The following is a 16,823-nucleotide window of genomic DNA, read 5'->3' as shown; positions in this document are numbered from 1 at the left end:
ATGGCTGACAAGAGAAATTAGGGATAGTATCAATTCCAAAGAAGAAGCATACAAATTAGCCAGAGAAAGTGGCTCACCTGAGGACTGGGAGAAATTCAGAGTTCAGCAGAGGAGGACAAAGGGCTTAATTAGGAAGGGGAAAAAAGATTATGAGAGAAAACTGGCAGGGAACATAAAAACTGACTGTAAAAGCTTTTATAGATATGTAAAAAGGAAAAGACTGGTAAAGACAAATGTAGGTCCCCTACAGACAGAAACAGGTGAATTGATTATGGGGAGCAAGGACATGGCAGACCAATTGAATAATTACTTTGGTTCTGTCTTCACTAAGGAGGACATAAATAATCTTCCAGAAATAGTAGGGGACAGAGGGTCCAGTGAGATGGAGGAACTGAGCAAAATACATGTTAGTAAGGAAGTGGTGTTAGGTAAATTGAAGGGATTGAAGGCAGATAAATCCCCAGGGCCAGATGGTCTGCATCCTAGAGTGCTTAAGGAAGTAGCCCAAGAAATAGTGGATGCATTAGTGATAATTTTTCAAAACTCGTTAGATGCTGGACTAGTTCCTGAGGATTGGAGGGTGGCTAATGTAACCCCACTTTTTAAAAAAGGAGGGAGAGAGAAACCGGGGAATTATAGACCAGTTAGCCTAACGTCGGTGGTGGGAAACTGCTGGAGTCAGTTATCAAAGATGTGATAACAGCACATTTGGAAAGTGGTGAAATCATCGGACAAAGTCAGCATGGATTTGTGAAAGGAAAATCATGTCTGACGAATCTCATAGAATTTGAGGATGTAACTAGTAGAGTGGATAGGGGAGAACCAGTGGATGTGGTATATTTGGATTTTCAAAAGGCTTTTGACAAGGTCCCACACAGGAGATTAGTGTGCAAACTTAAAGCACACAGTATTGTGGGTAGGGTATTGATGTGGATGGAGAATTGGTTAGCAGACAGGAAGCAAAGAGTGGGAATAAACGGGACCTTTTCAGAATGGCAGGCGGTGACTAGTGGGGTACCGCAAGGCTCAGTGCTGGGACCCCAGTTGTTTATAATATATATTAATGACTTGGATGAGGGAATTAAATGCAGCATCTCCAAGTTTGCGGATGACACGAAGCTGGGTGGCAGTGTTAGCTGTGAGGAGGATGCTAAGAGGATGCAGAGTGACTTGGATAGGTTGGGTGAGTGGGCAAATTCATGGCAGATGCAATTTAATGTGGATAAATGTGAAGTTATCCACTTGGTGGCAATAATAGGAAAACAGATTATTATCTGAATGGTGGCCGATTAGGAAAAGGGGAGGTGCAACGAGACCTGGGTGTCATTATACACCAGTCATTGAAAGTGGGCATGCAGGTACAGTAGGCAGTGAAAAAGGCGAATGGTATGCTGGCATTTATAGCGAGAGGGTTCGAGTACAGGAGCAGGGAGGTACTATTGCAGTTGTACAAGGCCTTGGTGAGACCACACCTGGAGTATTGTGTGCAGTTTTGGTCCCCTAATCTGAGGAAAGACATCCTTGCCATAGAGGGAGTACAAAGAAGGTTCATCAGATTGATTCCTGGGTTGGCAGGACTTTCATATGAAGAAAGACTGGATGAACTGGGCTTGTACTCGTTGGAATTTAGAAGATTGAGGGGGGATCTGATTGAAACGTATAAAATCCTAAAGGGATTGGACAGGCTAGATGCAGGAAGATTGTTCCCGATGTTGGGGAAGTCCAGAACAAGGGGTCACAGTTTGAGGATAAAGGGGAAGCCTTTTAGGACCGAGATTAGGAAAAACTTCTTCACACAGAGAGTGGTGAATCTGTGGAATTCTCTGCCACAGGAAACAGTTGAGGCCAGTTCATTGGCTATATTTAAGAAGGAGTTAGATATGGCCCTTGTGGCTACGGGGATCAGGGGGTATGGAGGGAAGGCTGGGGCAGGGTTCTGAGTTGGATGATCAGCCATGATCATAATAAATAGCGGTGCAGGCTCGAAGGGCCGAATGGCCTACTCCTGCACCTATTTTCTATGTTTCTAAGTTCAGCGATCATTAATTTTACCTTGATGCATGATCTCCTACAGGGAGTTCAGCTTTTACATGTTTCCAGCGGCTGTTTCTCACTGAGTTGCCAGTTCTGTATCTAACTTACTGTTTCTTCAACAAACACCTACACTTTTCTGAGTTCAAATCAACATAAGAAATGGATCAGGAATAGACCAGATAGGGCCTCAAGTGTGCTCTGGTGTTTACAACCAATCCCCTGCACTCTACTATTTCTCCATCTGATCTATATACAGTGCCTTGAAAAAGTATTCAGCCTCCACAGCTATTTTCTCATTTTGCTGTCTCATTTTCTAAATTTAAAGTATATTGAACTAGGAATTTTGGACCTAATCTACAAAACATTGTGCATCATTAGATTATGAGGCCATAAGACATAGGAGCAGAATTAGGCCATTCGGCCCATCAAGTCCAGTCCACCATTCAATCATGGCTGATCCTTTTTTTCCTCTCCTCAGCCCCACTCTCTGGCCATAACCTTTGATGCCGTATCCATTCAAGAACCCATCAAGCTCTGCCTTAAATACATCCAACGACCTGGCCTCCACAGCTGCCTGTGATAATAAATTCCACAAATTCAGCACCATCTGGCTAAAGAAATTTCTCCACATCCCTGTTGTAAATGGACTCCCCTCTATCCTGAGGCTGTGCCCTCTTGTCCTAGACTCCCCCACTACGGGAAACATCTGTTCCACATCTACTTTGTCTAGGCCTTTCAATATTCGAAATGTTTCAATGAGATTCCCCCTCATCCTTCTAAATTCCAGTGAGTACAGAGTTCTGAGGGCAACTTCTGTAGAAACCGAAGAGACAACTTATGGAGGAAGAACTGCATCTAATCAAGCTTCTTTTTCTATAGAATTTATCAACTATAGTTCCATATGATATAAAGTTCAGATGTTGTTAATCAATTAAAGATGTATTGTGCAGAAATTTTGCAGATATTGTATGCAACGGAACCTGGTGAAGCGTCAGACTTGACGATAATAAATGAACTTTCCATGTTAGTTGACAGACATAGGATCATAGAAACAGATATATCAGTAATGGGACCAAGTTTCTTATTGGAGGAAAGAAAGCATATCTGAAATTATTATCTTGCTGATGATTTTCTTCAAGGCACGAATGCCCAGAAATTGTTCTTGGTCCAATATGCAAAATGCACTGTGATCTTGGTCAGTGCATTGGATTCTGTGCCAGAGGTTCACTTCATTGACTTCATTGGATTGAATTTCACAAGTGGAATATAATGTCGAGATCCAATTATATTGTATATTGACAGCGACTGATTAAAGGTGAGTTTCTAGGTACAATTGCTTAAAGAACACAAGAATTATTTATAAAATAAAATATCCATTAGGGCTAACAAGCAAGATGCTAATGTAAATCCCACTTACTCTCTTTCCTTGACATTTATGTCAATCCTTCCTCTCCGTATAATGTAAACAACAGTCTCAGAAAACCACTTACATCATTCATTTCCTTGGTTATTCCTTATATTTGATATTTATTGTTCTTCTTGTGAAGCAGTTCCTCATTTTAAATTTGCCTTCCTTGGGTCAAGATCACCCTTGTCATTTCTCTTTCTTACTTGGAAAACTTTCATTGGCTTACCCTCCTGTTAACCTCATGCTGTTGGACAGAGATTTAATTATTCAATCATTAATATTGCTACTCTTTAATTGCTCAGATAAATCCTTGCAAAATCTTTGGTTAGGCCTTGTGCTCCTGCAGTATTACTGAGCAGTTTACTTAACAGCAGCTTGAGCGAGTACCTGGTTCACAGGTTGTCCTTACCCTACTTTCATTCAGCTGATCCTCTTCTTTGACTGCTGGGATTAACTTCAGGGTTATTGAACCCTGACAATGGGCCTGCAAAACAAAAAGTGACACCAGGGGAACACAGTCAGTTCTTTTCAATGCTTAGCATTCAGCTTCTGTGAATGTCAGGCTTCTTTGCATTTACTAGTTAACTACAATAAATCACAGAGTCATGGCCCACTATGTCCTTGCTAATCATCAAGTACCCATTTCTAATCTTTCTTCTTAACCAGCAATTGACCTGCAGTCTTCTTTGCCTTGGAAATTTAAGTGCTTGTCCAGAGACTTTTTAAGTATTGCGAGAGTACCTGCCTCCGCCACCTTCTCAAGTACTGTAGTGCATTCTGGATCATACTGACCCTCTGGACAAAAACAGTTTTCCTCAGATCCCATTGAATCTTTTTTAAACCTCTGCTCTCTGGTTTAAGATGCCTCTGCTCTGGTTAGAAGTTTCTCACTATTCACCCCCTGTAATCTTGTACTCTCTTTCAGGCCTCCCCGCAAACTCTTCTGCTCCAACCCCACATCAAATTAGGTTTCCAGTTTGTAATGGGGTCAGATTACATGAAGTAAACAATAAAACAGTCTGTGTCTAGCCTGTGAAGTTCATCTATCTCAGGGATTCTCAACCTTTTTTATGCCATGGACCAATTCTGTTAAGCAAGGGGTTCGTCGACCCCAGATTGGGAAGCCTGAAACTTACGTCATCACCTCTTTAAAAGTGTCTATCCTTGGCATTTCCTGATTAGACCTTTAATCCTTCTATTCCACCTATTATTAAACTCACATATTTGCAACTTCACAATTGATTTAATCTATTCAGTTTGATTAATGACACTGTCAAGAAAATGGAGAACGTAATTTGTATAAAACTTTAATTTAGATACATCATGCTCAATAAATTTTAGTGTAATATGGATGTAATCTTACAAACAGGTTTGTTTTATCAAGCCTGTCTCTTCATTTAAGTGTTTAGATATTTTAATTCCAGATTTTTGTGCTAAGATAGGCTGCCTCAGATTTTCATGTAATTGCTTTGCTTTGCCATTTTGTCTTCTTCTACACAACCTAGGGCAAGTGAATCAAGAGGAATAATGTTTCTTTTACCAGATGTAGATTTGAAATTAGTCAACGGTAGTTCTCATAACCTGCTGGTGTGATACATCAGCACCAGCAAGGAAAGTGAGCATTTCACTAACAGCTAAGGTTATCAAGGTTTACAGGCAAACATCTGGCATCCAACCCTACAACTAGTTCAAGGTGTTTTATAACATTTATATAATCGGTCTGACAGTGAAACATGTGCTAATAAAGAGATATGCAGGAAAAGCCTGACACAACACCAAATTTTAGATATTACCATACATCTCCGTCTGGCCTAATGAGGCAATCTTTATGCTCCAGGATTGTTTTGAATGGACTAACTGGCAAATTTTCAACGAGGCGACCACAAATGGAAAAGACACAGACCTTGTGGAATATCCTTCATCTGTCACCGGATACATCAGGAAGTGTGTAGGTGAGGTTGGTACCTCAAGAACTGTCATCTCCTAGCCCAACCAAAAGCACTGGTTGAACACTAAGGCGTGCTCCCTACTAAAGGCCCAGGATGCTGCCTTCTGGTGACAGAACAGCTTTCAGAGCAGCCAGGGGTAACCTTCTCTTAGGTATCAAGAGGGCAAAGGCCACCTACACAAAAGAAATTCAGGAATACCTGTCTGATAATGATCCCTGGCATATGTGGCTGGGCATCAAGAGCATTACTGACTATGCAAGGAAAAACAGTGTTGACTGTATCAGTGATGCCTCCCTCCCTCACACACTAAACAATCTTATGCATGCTTTGAGACATACAACACCATGCCAGCCATCTAAAGCTACCATTCTCTCAGGTGAGTGGCCATTGTCTGTAAAAGCAGCAAACATGAGAAGGACTCTACAGAGAGTCAACCCCATAAGGCAGCCAGGCCAAACAATATCCCTGGCTGAGTACTCAGGAAATGTGCATACCAGCTCACTGATGTCTTCGTTGACATCTTCAACACTTCACTCATCCAGGCTGCTGTCTCCACATACTTCAAATCAGCCACCATCATCCCTGTACCAAAGAACTCTACACCTTCAGAGCTAAACAACTACCGGCCGGTGGCACTGACACCAATCATTATGAAGTGCTTTGAATGGCTGGTAATGGCATACATCAGCAACTCCATTCCTACCACACTGGACACTCACCAATATGCTTACTGACAGAACTGCTCTACGACAGACATCACAGCATCTGTCGTGCACCTGGCCCTGAAACATCAAGAAAACAAGAACACTTGTGACAGAATGCTGTTTCTGGATTTTAGTTCAGCAATCAACACTGTTGTCCCACAGACCTTGGTGAACAAACTCCTACTCCTTGGTCTAAATACACCCCTGTGTAACTGGGTGTTGGACTCTCTAACAAACAGACCTCAGATAGTCAGTATACACAATCGCTCCTCCCTCCCCATCATCCTGAAAACGGGTGCCCCCCCTCCCCGCCCTTGGCTGTGTGCTGAGCCCACTGTTGAACACTCTACTCACATGACCGCATGGCCAAACACCTGAGCAATCACACCATCAAGTTCACATGACATGAGGTGGAGCTCATCACCAACAACGAAGAGATGGCTTACGGGGAGGAGGTGGAAGAGCTCAAGGCCCGGTGCCAGGCAAATAACCTCTTCCTCAATGTCAACAAGACAAAGGAGATGGTTATCAACTTCAGGAAGCTCGTACCACTCACGCCACCTTTTACATCAGTGGCACGGTAGTGGAAGCTGCAAGCAGTTTTAAACTCCTAGCACATCCCACACAGTCAAGAAAGATCACCAATGCCTCTACTTTCCGAGGAGGCTGAAGAGTTGGACTTTGCATATCTATACTCACGTCATTCTACAGATGTGCAGTAGAGAGTATCCTGACAGGCTGTAGTACTGAAACTACACAGCGGCGGACTGGAAGGCTCTACAACGGGTAGTCAAAACTGCCCAACGCATCACTGGCACCAGCCTACCCGCCATCAAGGACAGATACAGAAAGGTGTCAGAAAAGGGCTAGTAACATCATGAAGGATCCCTTCCACCCTGCTGTTCATGGAGTTTTTGGCCCTCTCCCATCAGGGAGGAGGCTATGTAGCATCGAGGCCAGGACTATCAGACTCAAAAAGTTACTTTCCCCAAGCAGTAAAGGCTGATCAACACCTCCACCCACTAAGTCTACCACTAATATATTATTTTCCACCAGTCACCTTATGTACAGCCTAACATCACTTTATGGACATAAAATCAATCTATGAATATAAACTATTTTATGTATTTATATTTATTGTTTTTATTATTTTTTTTGTGTGCTGCATTAGATCTGAAGTAACAATTATTTTCTTTTTCCACTTGTACAGGAAATGACATTAAGTAATCTTGAATCTTGCAGTAACTGACTGAGCATGCAATGCTTTAATAGTCACGCAAAAATTCTTTTATTATAAGTTTCTTTTCAAAGAGAAATTACCTACCAGTATTTGACTGATTTCTTCTGGTGGCTTGTGCTCAACTGGAATGTCATTAACTTCTCTCAGTTCATCTCCAACATGCACTAAACCTGTAGAAACAAAATCAAAATAATTGACCATCTTTGTAAAAATTAGAGACAATCCTTGGCACCCAGAATCAGTAGTTCCCTCCCTGTGTTAAACAAACTGGTTCCAGGGAATGGTAATGAAGGAGGAGTGAGGAGATATTCAATCAAGCTGTGTATCAGAGACTGTGGTTAGCAGCACAGGGGCACCTCAGGGGATTGTCCTGTCCCCCTTCCTATGCACTGTCTACCTCGGACTTCAGATACAACTCAATAAACCGGACTGGACTAAAAATACAGGGGCTGTGTACAAGAAGGGCGACTACTTCCTGATGAGGCTCCGATCATTCAACATCTACAGTACTATGCTGCTGATGTTCAGCCAGCGTTCTACTCTATGCTGTAGTCTGCCGGGGCAGCAGGGTGAGAGCAACTAATGCCAAAAAGATTGATAAGCTCGTCAGGAAGGCTGGTTCTGTTCTGGGGGGTGGAACTGGATTCCCTGGTGGTTGTGTCTGAGAGGAGGATGCCGCAGAAGCTACGGAGCGTTATGGACAATCCCTCTCACCCCCTCCAATGACATAGTGGACAAACAGAGGAGCACCTTTAGTAACAGACTGATTCCACCGAGGTGCACCATGCAACGCCACAGGAGATCCTTTCTCTCTGTGGCTATAAGACTCTACAACTCCTCCTCACTTGTACATGGTTTCATAGCACATCCGTATTTAGCACTACCACTTTTTAATGCACGTTTTGTATTTTTTTCGTACCTCAATGCTTACATTTTGTATTTTAAAGTATAGATTTCTGACTGAACAACCTGGCAACAATTTTCTTCAGGATAAATAAAGTTTTTTTTGATTCTGTCTTATCTTATTCTAGGGCTCTCTTAATGACAGAAAGCATGATTCTACAAGAGCCTGCAAATAGAGAATGAAGCAACACAAAAAGCACCAAATTTAGCGAGTCAGGCAGCATCTATGGAGGGAAACGGACAGTCGATGTTTTAGGATGAGACTCTTAACAGAAAGGGAGAAGATAGTCGGTCTATAAAGATGGAGGGAAGGGATGGAGCATGTCTTGTCAAGTGATCGGCAAATGAGAGGGGGAGAAAGTGGGAATGATCTCAGAAGGTTGAAGGTGATAGGTGGAAATGACAAAGTGTGGAAGATGATGGAATCTGATTGGAGAGGATGATGAAGCATGAAGAAGGAAGTGGGAAGGGAATTGGTAGAAGGAGTGTGTGACAGGGGGATGCAGAGGCAGAAGACACAGGGTGATGGAGGTCAGTTGGATTTAGAGGAGACAGAAAGAAAGATATTTGGGAAAAGCGACAAAGTGGGAGCAGTTACGGGGAGGTTGAAAATTTGACGTTCATTACACCAGGTTGGAGACTACCCACATGCAATATGAGGTGCTGTTCCTCTAACTTTTGTGTGTATAATTTTAGGCACAGCTATGAAATTGTCCAACATACTTACTAACAGTCACTGTGCCGACTCACATGTGAAAACTAGCAACTTAGTCAAGGGGTTTGAGTTTGATCTCTATACTGAGAACTGTGCAAACATCCCTGGCATTTAAAGATTAGAAAACAAAAAAGGGTATAAAATTCTTCAACACTGCTCTTTTAGTTCAATAATACACTTCCAGTTACTGCCTATGACCTTTATAAATTAATCAAAAGCAGTGTGTTATAAACAACAGCAACTAAAATTCTGCACTACAAAAGGAATTGCTGTCAATTAGTCAAAATGACTATGATAAGCTCCAAATAACCATATTTGGTTATTATTATTGGGCATTAGTTTCAATGCCGGTGAAGATCACTTTTAAGTTGATGAGCAATGACTGGAGGAAGGGAGAATTTAGAGAATGGAAAGGTGAAGACATTTTCTCTCTGAGGATGGAAAAACAGTTAATAGGAAAGTAGTTGGAATTTTGTACAATAACAAATACCAAATCCAATGCAACAGGATGGTACTCCTGCTTTTCTGACATGTGGTAAACTTTCTAGTATTATGGTACGTTAAATATTGCCCATGGACTGAGTAATCCCTTAAGTCGGCTCCACCTTCGCTTAAGCTCAAGTGTTTCCTTGGCTAAATGCTACGGGTGATACTTTCCATTCATCTGCATTGGCATGTCCTGGCCCTAAATAACATGGACATATTCCACACTCCCAGTCACATCCTCAGTTATCTTGTTTCAAGCTGCCAGAGAATCTTCTGCTCCACTCTCCTGGATTTGCATCAAGGATATCATGTGATCATGGTGAAAGAGCTGGGAAGGTAAAAGAAACACAAACCCTTCCCTTGGTTCTGTATTTACAGAGCACCATTCTCTAATAGTGGCAAGTAACCAAAGAGAAGTTGGTTAAGAGCTTGAAGGGGAAGCACTTATAGAGATAAGTTGCACAAATTGGACAGCTCTTCCAAAGTGCCAGTTCGGGTAAGTCGGGCCAAATGGCATCCTTCTTTGCTGTACTATTCTACTGATATTTGCCAAAGGAGAATAGCAACCGTCATTACAGTAAGAAAAAAACATACCACTACGGTCTGCTGCTCCTCCTCGCATGATCCGAGCCACAACAATCGCACCTGTTTGCTCACTCTTCCTAATTGTCGCCCCCTGTTGTTGAAAAATAGTTGCTTTAAACGACAAGGGTTGAAGTTTGTTCTGGCATTTTACCTTGTTTTACTAATTCCTATATTTCTTTCTATCAGCTAATCATTGCCCTAGTGTAGCCACAATGTGGCATGACAGATACAAATAACTTATTCTGCCAATGGGTAAATGTGTTTATTAAGTTGAAGGTCTGAGCAAAGAAATTTAAAATTTAACCTTAAACCATCAATATCATACAGTGCTTTAAGCATTAACATCTATCAGAATATTAAGATCTTTCAAAAGAATATCATCAAATATAATTATATTTTAACACATTACCACAAAAAATAACCACTTTAGTCTCAGTTTTATGCCATTCTTTGATAATGCTCAATGCTCTTCTCCTTCTTAAGCCCATCACCCCTACTGGGGCATATGCCACCGGCAGCAGCTCATCAGAGTCCTCTGTCCTGGGCTGAAGGCTGATTGGCCCTATGGCTTCCACTTTCACCACATGATTTCATATGTCTTCAAGGTAAAAGTTCTTCCTTTCTCAGGGCTGACGTATTTGGAGCTTCTTTTGGCATTTCTGTAGCTCTGGGTTTTTAATGGGATGAGGTTGCTAGCTCCATGCCCTGTCCTCCTCCTTTTGCAGCTGGGTTTGGAACCGTCCATGGCAGAGTTCTTAATGCTTTTAGTTATAAGCATTTAACCTGTCCTCAGTCCAATTAAATGCAATTAAAATGTAAGCAATCTGTACAGCAGTGTGTACTGATTGCCGTTAATTTAACTGTTATCCTAGTCTGCTATGAAAGAGTTTTGCTTTGGAACTTCCTTAAGGAAAAAAAAGATGGTTTCAACCATTTCAATGTTCTATGTATCATACAGAGTCATAGAAAGATACAGCATGGATACAGGCCCTTCGGCCCTACAAACTCATGCCAACCATCAACACTAATTCTAAACTAATCTCATTTTACTCTCATTAACACTCCCCCTAGATTTAACCGTTCACCTGCACACTAGGAATGATTTACAAGAGCTGATTAGCATATCAACCCATATGGCTTTGGGATGTGGGAGGAAGCTGGACCACCCACGTGGTCACAGGGAGAACATGCAAACTCCACACAGAGAGTACCCAAGGTCAAGATCCAACCCAGGTCTCTGGCGCCGTGAGGTAGCAGCTCCACAAACTGCCCATGAGAAAGATGTGTGTTGCTTGAATTTCCAGCATCTGCAGATTTCCTCGTGTTTGAGAAAGTAAGCCTTCATTTTCTTGAACCAATTTTTCACACATCCAATTTCCATGCTCACTACTACATTAGCCTTTCAGGAAAAAAGTTGTCCAAATCAATGCTTAGCTATGTCAAGTGTAATGACATTTTAAACTGCAGGTTTTTAATCACTCCATTGAATTAAAACTGTACTATTTTGGCTTCTTTTTAAGGACTGCTTTCTCAAGGTAAAATGCAATAATGTTCTTATTTAGTATATCATTCACATCTGTTATCTTCCATCTGCACTTTCAGATGCATTAAACATTGATATAAATTATTACAGTTGAATTATTAAGTATAGTTAATTATTCAGCATGATCTTTCATCCAGATTTGTTGCAGAATATAGTGGAAGCTACTGTGACATGAAAAAGTAACAGGATAAATTTGATGGGATGGGAATAGTAATGTGCTGGTTTGCACCAGTCTTCATGAATTTTATTTTCCAAGATATAGATCCAAAGTTATTGTGAACATTTATTCTGGGCTTGGATTTTAATTGCATTTTAAAACAACCTACTTGTATAAAGAAATTTACTCAAATAAGCTGTTGTTAGTTAATTTTGTACCTGATTGTCATTAAAACCCAAGTTTGAATGAATAGTTCATTCATCTCCCCTCAGGGAAGGAAATGCGACTACAGTGCCACCAATGTTTCAAAGGTTTCAAAGGTACATTTAATGTCAGAGAAATGTACTGTATAGAATATACATCCTGAAATGCTTTTTCTTCGCAACCATCCACAAAAACAGAGGAGTGCCCCAAAGAATGAATGACAGTTAAATGTTAGAACTCCAAAGCCCCCATCCCAGCTCCCCCCACCCACACATAAGCAGCAACAAAGCAACAATCCCCCCTCCCCCCAGTTGATGGATGGCAAGCAAGGCTGGTCGTAATCAGCCACGTCCATATCCTGGGATTGAATTCAAACAACTTATGTCAAATCAAATTTTAAATATTAATTCTGAATACCAATGGTTCTTTGTTTTTCACAAGGTGGACAATCTTCATCGATTCCTCCTCATCCTCAACTTCCAGATCATCTGGCATTGGTGGTAGAACTGGACCAAAGGCCTTGCGTGCAATCGTATCATGTGCTGAGAGTACAGCCTGTGAATATTCAACAAAATTTGCTTTTGTATCAGATACAGCAGCATCTCTAGATCCTCATCAATGTGTTCCACACTTGGAGATCACAAAGTGAACAAACTCTTCCAAATATTTTACAGTTTTTATAAATGCTATCAGCACTTTCATTTCAGAATCTGAAATTATTGATTGAGTTGACTAAATTACATTGATTGTGTCCCATCCATTAAACATTTAATATATTGGGGATCAGTCTGATGGTGATCACTGACAATCAGCAATGATACTTATTGTAAAAGATCTAAAGATGAAGTAGATTAGTCGTATGATTACAATGGATAGCATAGAATTGCTCCAACTCTGTAATCGGACCCTCCTCTCAGGTATCATTGGGTGATTAATAATTACTTGATTTGAGTTCTTGGGGTTCAAATTACGGATACAAACCGTAGAATCGAGCTGCAATGTTTGTATGTGGTTTTGTGTGTCTGAGCGATGTGTAAGAGAGAGGCAGAGAGTTACAAATGCTCCATTTACCGAGAAGTGAGCAGGAAGTTTGTCCTTCATGGCATTTTTTCCCTAAAGGAAAAACACCTAAAGTGCCTGGACAGGAATGTCGATTTGTGAGAATGTTACATCAGCAGGGTAAATGCACTACTCCAACTCCTTTCTCTTATGTTCTTCATCCAGAATGGTTATCACTAAACATTAAAAACAGTTTGCAGACCAAAAAATCAACTAAGTACAGGCTTTTGGTCATTATCTGACCATAAACACAATTTGGACCTAAAACTTTCATGATTATTTGAACAAATGGGAAAACACCTATTTGAGTTGGTCAACCAACCTGTACCATACCAGCCAAACTATGTGATATATACTTGGTATATTGGTATTTAAATGGCTTCTGATTGCAAACCTTCTAACAAATGTTCATTTTTGTGAAAGATGATCTCACCAGCCCCTCCACCTTTTATGGTTAGTGGTGGCTATCCTGGAGTATTAGCTTTGCCTCTGTTTCTGTGGATGCTACCTGGTCTGTTGAATGTTTCTAGCATGTTGACTTTTTATTTTTAGCTTCTAACTCAGAACTGATGATAAGTTGCAAACAGAGCTTATAGAAACATGGAAACATAGAAAATAGGTGCAGGAGTAGGCCATTCGGTCCTTCGAGCCTGCACCGACATTTATTATGATCATGGCTGATCATCCAACTCAGAACCCCGCCCCAGTCTTCCCTCCATACCCCCCGATCCCTGTAGCCACAAGGGCCATATCGAACTCCCTCTATAGCCAATGAACTGGCCTCAACTGCTTCCTGTGGCAGAGAATTCCACAGATTCACCACTCTCTGAGTGAAGAAGTTTTTCCTAATCTCGGTCCTAAAAGGCTTCCCCTTTATCCTCAAACTGTGACCCCTTGTTCTGGACTTCCCCAACATCGGGAACAATCTTCCTGCATCTAGCCTGTCCAATCCCTTTAGGATTTTATACGTTTCAATCAGATCCCCCCTCAATCTTCTAAATTCCAACGAGTACAAGCCCAGTTCATCCAGTCTTTCATCATATGAAAGTCCTGCCATCCCAGGAATCAATCTGGTGAACCTTCTTTGTACTCCCTCTATGGCAAGGATGTATGAGTTCCTTATTTCAGCAGTGCTTGTCCTTTGACTCCATCTAACCCCTCACCTATTGTTAGCAGATAGTACAGCATATTGTGAAGTAAGTACTACCTGTTAGAGTTTTACATGGGTAACATTTCCCTCTACTATTTATGCCTGTAGAATCAGCTACAGGTTTCTGGGCCCACATTATTTGCTTACACAGCTACAAAGATCAGTGAAGTTAAAACCAACCTAAGAGAACTGAATCATCAGTCTGAAAAAAGACAATAATTATGAATGAGGATGTCAAGAAGATGTGACAATAAGGGAGCAGGGAACTCTGGGGCTAATTTCAAGACACAATTGTTTTCAGCATCTATTGATTTCTAAATATTTACAGGCAGTCTATAGGAATAATTGTTTGCTGGGCACCAATATTTACAGGTGATTGTGGTAGCCTATAAGAGGAATAAGCACTGAGGAGGTTGCTAGCTCCTTTTGTTTAGTCAGATAAGAGATGCTCTAACTAAATTCACAAAAACTCCTCTAGCAACTGTAGTGGCTCTTTAAGTAGCAGAAACCATGTTACAGTCCTTCTGTTACCCAGTGAATTCATAGGCTTCAATCTTGGGTAGGTCGTTATGTTTACCTTTAGAGCTGATTTCAAATTTATTATTCATTACTACTTTCTAGAGGTGTACTTCCATAACTTTCACTGCTGGTGTTGAGGGAATGCCATTGGCAAAGACATGGAAAGAAAAGCTATTTTTAAAGCTGCAGCTTCTTAGCTAACAACTTGCTTCAGATCTTTGAGCCACAGTTGCTCCCTCCTAATTTCTAACCTTTTGTTTTTGCATACGCCTGTGATTTGAGTATACCCCTAGAATTCTACAAGGAACTAATTGCATTAAAGTGCAAGATGCCAGATTGAAAGTCCAAAGTTGAAATGGATGTGTTTTAATTGAAATATAGAATGTGTTGTTTCTGCATTACACATGATTCTTACCTGAAGGTGTGGTTTGGCTAGTAAATGTATCAATTCTCTTATGTCACTGTTGTTTGGTCCACTTTGCAGCTCCTCCGTTATCTAAAAGGAGTTTTAAAAATAAGTCTATGACAGAGCATCATGCAATTCCTATACCACTTTATAGCCGAATTTTAGGAATGCATCCTAAAAGTCATTAATCTTAATACAAAATGAATCAGGGATGCAGTGATTCTCTGCAAAGTCATTCGTTGGTCACATTTAGGACCATACTTAGTAAAGGCCCAACATACATTATAGGCCTGGAAGTGATACAACATTACAATGACTCCAGCTATGGTACACATTGAAAGGCGTCACAAATCATCAGTACATAGCAATTTCAGTACACTTGTTCATTCTTTATGGGTGTAACCAGTTGCAAATCTATGAAAGAAGTAATATAAACAGATAGTGATGTTTGTGTGTAGAGGTCAAACAGGGTCAAGCAGAATGCAATACAGGGTAAAGATTCTAAGTTAGTTTTGAATGGAAATTTACAGATAATCAGAAACATGGATCTAAGGTAAAGTTTTAGTTATCATGAATAATGTTACGTATATATTATTTAATTCTTAAGTGATGCCTAATCACAACTTCTAGATTTTAACTTTTTAGTCTTCACCCATCTTTCAGTTTCATTGAATCACACATAGTCACACTGCAGTCTTGCTGATGTACGTACAAGCTAAAATGAAACTGTTCCTTATCCACCCTTCAAACAGTTTATATTCAGCATTACTCTTAGAAACTGAAGGTGACAGGGAGTACAGATAAGGGTTCTGATCTATCACTCATCACCTCATGCAGATTCTAGCTTGTAATTTTTAAAAGAATATTACTTTTTTTGTGCTTGACGTGATCTCTGCTCAAGCTGTAGTGTACAAAGTTGGCTGAGTAAATGGGAAAACTTATTTGGTCTTCTTACGAAAACCCAGAAGGAACTTTTGACCTCAGTGTGATATCTCGTAGAATTTTACTTAACATAAAAGTAACAAACAGAAATTAAGCAACTGTCCCTGTAAGGATGGAGATAGTCCAGAGAAAACAATATGATCGAAGGAGGTATCAGTAGGATAGGGAAAGTATGCTCCGTATATCATCATGCTAGTTTCTCTTCTTATCTTAACTATAGCTGTCTAAACTATACGGATAGAAATTTAAACTTTTTCTCCAAGCTGAAAGAAATGCTTAGAAGAAAACAAAGCAGATCATCCAGGAAAATGCACACATAAAAGAAGAGATGCTACAGAACTATGATTGCCTCCCCTGATGAAGTCAGGCCCATTTTAGTCTCTGATTTTGATATATCATCCACTGGTACAATGTACACAAAGCTTATTTAAAACCAAAATAAAAAGTGATTGAATCCAACCAGCCAATTCTCTTAGTCTCAGAATTACTAAATATTATGATACCCCATCACAGGCTTGCTACAGATTTAAACTTCTGAATGAATCAAAGTTTGAAGAAACTTCTGCACAGGATAGGTTTAGACAATGGCAAGAACCAGCCCCATCCATCAGCAACTGCATTTTTCTCTCTTATTAATTGTTGATTTGACTTATCACTCAATTTAATCGTCAAAATTTCTCAACAAGAGGAAAATTTGCTTGTAATTCTGCTAGTGGCTTCCTACTAGATTCCTGGTCTAATAGCCATCAGCTGTAATGGAATTGCGGGATTTTACAGCTTTTGATCTTAATATTAACTAATAAGTATTTAATGGTTACA

The 16,823-nt window shown here is 40.5% G+C and overlaps 1 protein-coding gene across 1 annotated transcript in view; it reads right to left on the bottom strand.

The window, feature by feature from the left end:
- Positions 1-16,823, bottom strand: part of mpp3a (MAGUK p55 scaffold protein 3a) — a 55,117-nt gene that overhangs the window by 28,967 nt on the left and 9,327 nt on the right. The window contains exons 4-8 of the mRNA XM_072248818.1: positions 15,072-15,152; positions 12,346-12,483; positions 10,034-10,115; positions 7,420-7,505; positions 3,852-3,926 (exon numbers count right to left, since the gene is read on the bottom strand). Of these exons, the coding sequence (XP_072104919.1) occupies positions 3,852-3,926; positions 7,420-7,505; positions 10,034-10,115; positions 12,346-12,483; positions 15,072-15,152 (462 nt within the window). The remainder of the gene's footprint in view (positions 1-3,851; positions 3,927-7,419; positions 7,506-10,033; positions 10,116-12,345; positions 12,484-15,071; positions 15,153-16,823) is intronic.

The sequence above is a fragment of the Mobula birostris genome, chromosome X (genome assembly GCF_030028105.1).
Source record: "Mobula birostris isolate sMobBir1 chromosome X, sMobBir1.hap1, whole genome shotgun sequence".
NCBI lineage: Eukaryota > Metazoa > Chordata > Chondrichthyes > Myliobatiformes > Myliobatidae > Mobula > Mobula birostris.
Note: the sequence above shows the minus strand (reverse complement) of the source record. Positions and strands in the feature narration are given on the sequence as shown.